This window comes from Rousettus aegyptiacus, unplaced genomic scaffold (assembly GCF_014176215.1).
Source record: "Rousettus aegyptiacus isolate mRouAeg1 unplaced genomic scaffold, mRouAeg1.p scaffold_m13_p_4, whole genome shotgun sequence".
Taxonomy (NCBI): domain Eukaryota; kingdom Metazoa; phylum Chordata; class Mammalia; order Chiroptera; family Pteropodidae; genus Rousettus; species Rousettus aegyptiacus.
The window spans coordinates 48,284,320-48,290,491 of record NW_023416307.1 but is presented as its reverse complement, the minus strand read 5'-3'; the positions used below and the strand labels follow the sequence as shown (position 1 = coordinate 48,290,491).

Genomic DNA, 6,172 nt, shown 5'->3' with positions numbered 1-6,172 from the left:
AAGTGACACAGTGAGTTTAGCGGCATAGCTGGCACAAAAGCCTGAAAAATCCCCTTTGAGGCCTAGGGTCTCCCTCTTTTCTCTATATTGTACATAAACGAATGCCTCCTCTAATCATCTAAAAGTGCCATTTCGGGGGTGGGGGAGACTATTTTCAAACTACCAATTATTTTCACATGAACAAATGTTTATGTCTTTTCTTTAAATTTATTACTCCCCCCAAAGATATCTGTGCACTTATGATATTAATAAAAATCCACTTTTTCAGTTGTTCCTCTTCAGCACAGGGAAAGACAAAGAGACCTAGGTTGGTGTAGATTGCAGCGGTGTGTGTGTGTGTGTGTGTGCGCGCGTGCGTGTGTGTGTGTGTGTGTGTATGAGAGAGAGAGAGAGAGTGAGGATTTTTAAGAACACAAATATACTTTTGTAAAAATGATATGCTGATGTCTCCATTATTGCTACCACCACAGTTAAGGACTTCTAGTGGGGCCAGAGGACAAGTTTACCAAATGAAGTATTTGAGCTTAGGTCGGGTGTCTTAATAGAGCAATTGTTATTGTGTTTGTGTTTAAACTAAGGAAATCATGGAAAATATGATGAAGGGTGTGTGTTTGTGTGTGTGAATTTCTTTGGGAGGAGGTGTGTTGGACCCCTTTCGCATGTACGAAATGAGGCAAATAGGAGCCAAAGTTTAAAAAATATCTTTTAAACTTCTCCCTCTGTGTCCAAAGCTGGGTGGAAGGTATTTGAGTAGAAAACTGATTGCTGTCTGCTAGATCATTCCTGTGATAGAGCTGCTCTCCACACTGGCCTGTGGGAAAGGCCAGAGCAAGGCGGGGGAGAGGTAAAGCTTTTGAAACAAGACAGAAAATCGTTGGCTTTATCTTTGTTAGGAAGGCTTCAAAGATTGATCTCTCCCGCCTCGTGTTCTCCTCCCAGAAGCCGTTCTAAAAGAAGGGGGGTGAGAAGAGGCTGGCGGGAGGGGCCGGGCAGGGAGGAAGACTGGCCCTGGTGCAGGAGGAGGACCAGCCCGCTAGACCCACAGCACGGCTGATGTGTCTGGTCTCGTAGGGCTCGTGGTTTTCATTTCCCCAACACCTGGATGCAGTCAAACACCTGGCCAAATCTGACAAAATCTGACAAGCCTTTGTGATGGGATTTGGAAGAAATTCCCTGCAGATCCTGGCACAGTTTAAAGCTGTCCGCTTTGAGTTAGGACTTGTTAAGGAAGGTTATGTGAGCTGAAACCCGAGACAAGCCTTTTGCTCCTATCTGGAGCCCACATCTTGCCTGGAAATGGGGCATGACCAAGCGAAGGGGTCGCTTGCTGTTTGTATTAAAAAGGGAAGATGGCCTGTGTGCCTGCCAGCACAGCCCCCACATGCTTTCTCTATTAGAGCCAAGCATAGAAACTTATCAAAAACATATGTCTGGTGTTAATCATCTGGACTCAAGCTCCACATGGGAGTCTAACTAGCTGTCCCTTGGCAGAAGGAATCTGTTGACCTTCTCAGCTTGCTTGAAGAGGGTGCGGAGAGGCATTTCAAAGTTTTGGAGGCTGGCACGAGGGAATGTCTAGTTGTACCTAAGGACTAATTAAAGGACGACTCCAACCCTTGAAGGCTGGAGGCTGTGGTAGTTGAGTGTTTTTATTTTGGATATTGGTGAGCTACTCCAGGGGAGTAGTGCTGCAGGAACCTCCCTTAATGTGGCATGGGCAGTGGTACTGGATCCATTAACTTCATGAATTCAGTTACATTCGACCTTCCTCAGAAGGAGCTAGTATGACACTCAGGACTGAATGGCTTACCCAACTGCAACTAAAATAATGTTGAAAATCCTTTAGGGGCTTGACCACAAATTGATTAGAGAAGCCATATCAGAAGGGTTCTTGCAAATTCAATGGAATTTAGTTCCAGGAGGGTTGGTGAAAGGTTTGATGCATTTTTTAAAAAGTTCTTTCAATAACAAAAGAGCCAATTCCGGAATCCTCAGATAATTCAAATTCTGCCAAGAGCCTCTTTTTTATTACATATTCTGAAATAATGTTCTAAGACATGAAAGTCTTCACTTTTTTCTTTTATTATATTTTCTCAAATAAACTTCCCCAAAGGAAGATATTTTAAGAGCATTTTCAAACATCTTTGGCATCACATAAAAAAGAAATCTCGTGTAAAAAACGAAATGTCATCTGAATTTTTATAATACAAAGGCGCAATCCAATATGAACATATAAAATATATACAAATATAGTGCATGGTCAGTCACTTAATACAGCTCTCTACAAAAAAAGTAACTTTTTAGAAATTAAAAAAAAACAACAAAGTAACCACTTAATCACAAAAGTCCTCTTCTTTTCCAGCGTTCAAGTTCCTGTTTAGTGTCCCCGAGGGAGGAGAGATACGTTGGGAAGTTTAGGGGAAGGGGTGGCCTGAGCCGCTCAGTTCCGCCACGGCCTCCACATGGAGTCCGCCGTGAGCGAGGGGCCGCTGGAAGGCGACACTGCGTTAGGGCCCACAGAGGTCCCGCTGTTGCTGGTGTAGACTGGAATGACAGGGCCGCTGTGAGCGAATGCCCCATTGGGGATGAGGAAGGCAAACTGGCCATCAGGAGCTGGCACCACTTGGAAGCCGCCAAACACCTTAGCCGCCTCTCCCGCGGGGCTACCTAGTTTGCAGGGCGCACCACCGGGAGGGGGCGCCGTGCCCCCGGGGATGGGCACGAGCGGAGGCGGCGGCGCGAACGGCGCGTGCTGCGGCCCGCCGGGTCCTGGCGGGGGCGGGGGCGGCGCCTGCAAGGCTGGGTGCGGCTGTCCGGGGTAGGTCATGGCGTTGATCTGGGTCATGCAGTTGGCCAGGTGGCCGAGCAGTCGGGTGCGCACTTCGGTGTTAACGCCCTCGCACGTGGACAGGAAGCGGGTCACCTCGTTCATGCACTCGCTGAAACCCGCGCGGTACTTCCCCAGCACGCTCGGGTCTGTGCTTAGCGCGGCTGCAGGCCAGAAGGAGACAGACAGGTCACCGAAAGGCCCTGGCCTCGAGGCCACTGCCTCCGCCCTGGGAGGTCCCCGCGGCGTGCCTCCCTGACCAGTGGGCCCGCAGAACTGCCTCTGGCTAGGGGAATGGGTTTAGAAAAACCCTCTGCCTCTCCACATTCGCACGGCGACCTAAGTCAAGACGCTCCCTTTTTCCAGTCTCTGTCATTCTATTTAAATCGATCTTGGCCCTATATCTGCCCCCCAACTCTCGGCGCGCGCGATGTGACCTTGGGTAATGCCCTTCCCCCTTTCCTCGCCATCCGAACCTCATTTCCCCTTTTGTAATGGGGGAGGAGGGAGTGCTAAACCAGATGACCTCCAGGCTCCAACGCAGCTCAAAACCGCCAGTTCCAAGTCCTTTCGCCCCCACCCGCTTCCCCCACTGTCAAGCCGCCTGCCGCCCTCGCCGCTACAACCTCTCTCCCTCCCTTTCCGGAACAGTAACAACTTGGAGTTGTGGCTATAAATAAGCCCCAGACCGTGGGAACGCAAGAATGAGCCAAGGCCGTAAAATGTAGCTCAATGCCTCTCACAACCACGGGCGGAAGTCTGGAAGAAATCACCGCGGGGCGAGAGGGACGCCCGCAGAGGGGGACGCGGCAAGCCGCCCTCACCCGTCATCTGTGCCCGCTGCAGGTTCCGGAGGTGCTTCACTGTCATTTCCAGAATGTCTGCCTTCTCCAATTTGGAATGCCGCGAACTCTGCACAGAAGAGGAGGCAAGGAATAAAGTGAGATCCCCGCCAACAGCCTCGGAGTGCTGGGGGTCCTCCCTCCAGCCGCGGCCCAGACGTTCCCAGACCCCAGCCAAAGGGGCCAGGCCCTCCCACCTCAGAAAAAGCAATGTTGGAGGGGAAGATCCGCCGACGACGGAGTTTCATTCTTAGTAGTACCTGAGAAATGGCATTTCTTTTTTTTTTTTAATTGAAAAAAGACAAAATTATTCACTTACATCTTTCTTAAGAGCGTCCAAAATCAGTGTTTTTAGCTGGCTCAGACTTTCATTTATTCTTGCTCTTCGTCTTTTCTCCATGATAGGCTTTGATGACTGTAAAGAAATAAAAACAAACCCTGAGTTCCCATGGGATCTGCCATTTCCTCCGGGGTTTCCAAGGGATAAGAGCCCCCAACTCCAGCTTAATTTCTTGGGGCTGCAGAGAGATACAGGTACTGCCCTTACCTTTCTGTGCTCAGATGCTGTCTTTGGTTTATCCGGTGTCGTGTTGACACTGGCTGGGGTAGCAGCCACCGGGGACGAGGAATTTTTCTCCATTATATCAGCCGGCATTTTCTGTTTTTTTTTTTTTTTTAATCCCTAGAGAATTTTATTTTTGGAGTCCTTCACACACAAAAAAAATGTTTTGCTTATGTCCCTTTTACTCGAGACTTTCACAAAACTACTGAGCAAGTGCTGAGGGTTTATTAAATCTTATGGCTACTTGTGATCGGTAGCGCTATTCCAGGACCAAGGAGAGAGGTAGATGGGGGATTCCGCTGTTATCAGCACCAGCTCCGGATCCTGTGTGATCCACAGGCCCTGGCGGCCTCTATATATATCTGGGACTGCACGCGAACGGCTCGTGTGAAACTTCCCAAACTTTCTTTCCCACAGTAACTTTCAGCCAATGGGAGGAGGAGACACGCGGCACCGCTCGTGGACCGCGCCCCCCCATTGGCCGCCAGGCATAAGGCCTGGCGGCCAATGGCGCGCGCCTGAGCCCGGGGCACCGGAGGCTACAATGTCAATCAAAAGGATTTTAACCCTTTGCTACTCTCCCTGCTGAGCTTTGCTTTAGGCTGGATTTTTTCCACATTGGTTTTGCTCTAGTCTAGTTTATTTTATTTGGGGAGGGTCTTTGCTCTTTATTTCCTTTCACATGTGTAATAAAGCTGCTTTGACGCTAATAAGTTCATTTGAAATTTTTTTTAAAGGATTCGAAGGACAGATATAAAAGATTATGCTTGCAGTGGTTAAAAGGGTGAATGTGTATAAGACCGAGTTACCGAAACATCTATATTTTTCGCTTAGAAATTGGGGGGAGGTGAAATTTGAGGGGGGTGAGATGAAAGTCGATCATGCAGGAAAAGAACCAAAAAATTCCTTTTTGCATGCAGATAAAAAAAAATGCCTTCCACCATATATTTCAGAACAAGGTGGTTTTTGATCCCCGCCCCTCATTTCATTTCTGGAGCTGTGGCCTTGGACCCCGCGCTTCCCCAGGAAACAATCGGAATAATTTCCAACCGGGCAGAAAGGAAATGGAATTTCAAATGAAAGATGAACAAGAGGTGGGGGCTTTGATGGCAATGCCTCAGGGATGCGCACGCGCTTTTGCCATTCTTTTTCTTTCCACCCACGGGCTCCCGGTTCTGCCGCACTTAGAGGCGGCAGGCAGGGCGGCAGCCTCTCACCTCTTCGTTCTGCGGGTGGCGGGCGCAGCCTCGGCATCCGGCGCGCGAGGGCCCTTTAAGAGCTACACCAGCCGAGCTGCAGTTTGACATCAGCCGGCCGGCGAGGGCGCGCCTGGAGCCGGAGCACGTGCCAGGATGTTTTATTGCCGCCGCGGCTGCGGCCGGGCCGGGAGGATGTGTGTGTGCGTGCGTGTGTGAGTGTGTGTGCGCGCGCGCCCTGGGGGAAGGGAGGCGGGGGGTGGCGGCGGGCGGCGGAGCGCGGGGGCTGGTTCCTAGTCTCCCGGAGAAGCCAAGAAGGTAAATAGCAGCTGCTGTGCTCGAGCCTGGGAAAACCCCGCCCCCTGCGCTTGGCTGGGGCTCATTGGCGCGCGCTGCGTGTGGGGGTGTGTGTGTGTCTGTGTGTGTGTGTGTCTGTGTGTCCGGGGCCCCCTCCTCCGGCCCCCGCCGGGGCTGGAATCCGAGGGGGCGACGGGCTGGGAGCCCAGTGCGGGCGCTCACCACTCCCCATTCCCGCCTCCCCCCGGCCAAGGTCAGCCTTTCCGGGCGGGGAGCGCACGCCCCAGGGTGGAGAGCGGGGAATTATTCCAACCCCCCACTCTACCCCTGATTTCAGTCTTGGGGTTTTAACTCCGCCGAAAGCCTCACTGGCAACAGCCCGGGGGAGGGGCGGGGGCCTTCTTGTTTGCTCCTTGCCGGGGCCAGCCCTCCCTCCCTCCCCCCGCGG

General features: G+C 51.5%; 1 protein-coding gene across 1 annotated transcript; it reads right to left on the bottom strand.

Annotated features, from left to right (window-relative positions):
• Positions 1 to 1,996: 1,996 nt before the first annotated feature.
• On the bottom strand, positions 1,997 to 4,574 carry HES1 (hes family bHLH transcription factor 1). Its single transcript, XM_016136354.2, has 4 exons — positions 4,217 to 4,574; positions 3,989 to 4,084; positions 3,652 to 3,739; positions 1,997 to 2,991 (listed from the first exon to the last, which is right to left on the bottom strand). The coding sequence occupies exons 1-4, from the start codon at positions 4,322 to 4,324 to the stop codon at positions 2,441 to 2,443; spliced, it is 843 nt and encodes a 280-aa protein (XP_015991840.1). The 5' UTR covers positions 4,325 to 4,574; the 3' UTR covers positions 1,997 to 2,440.
• Positions 4,575 to 6,172: the final 1,598 nt, after the last annotated feature.

Bases quoted from the DNA above. Each gene is read 5' to 3' on its own strand.
- HES1 (XM_016136354.2), bottom strand. From the start codon at position 4,324: ATGCCGGCTGATATAATGGAGAAAAATTCCTCGTCCCCGGTGGCTGCT. The intron at 3,740-3,988 runs GTAAGTGAATAA...TCTTCTGTGCAG, and splicing joins TGGACGCTCTTAAGAAAGAT to AGTTCGCGGCATTCCAAATT. The intron at 2,992-3,651 runs GTGAGGGCGGCT...TCTGGCCTGCAG, and splicing joins GCAGCGGGCACAGATGACGG to CCGCGCTAAGCACAGACCCG.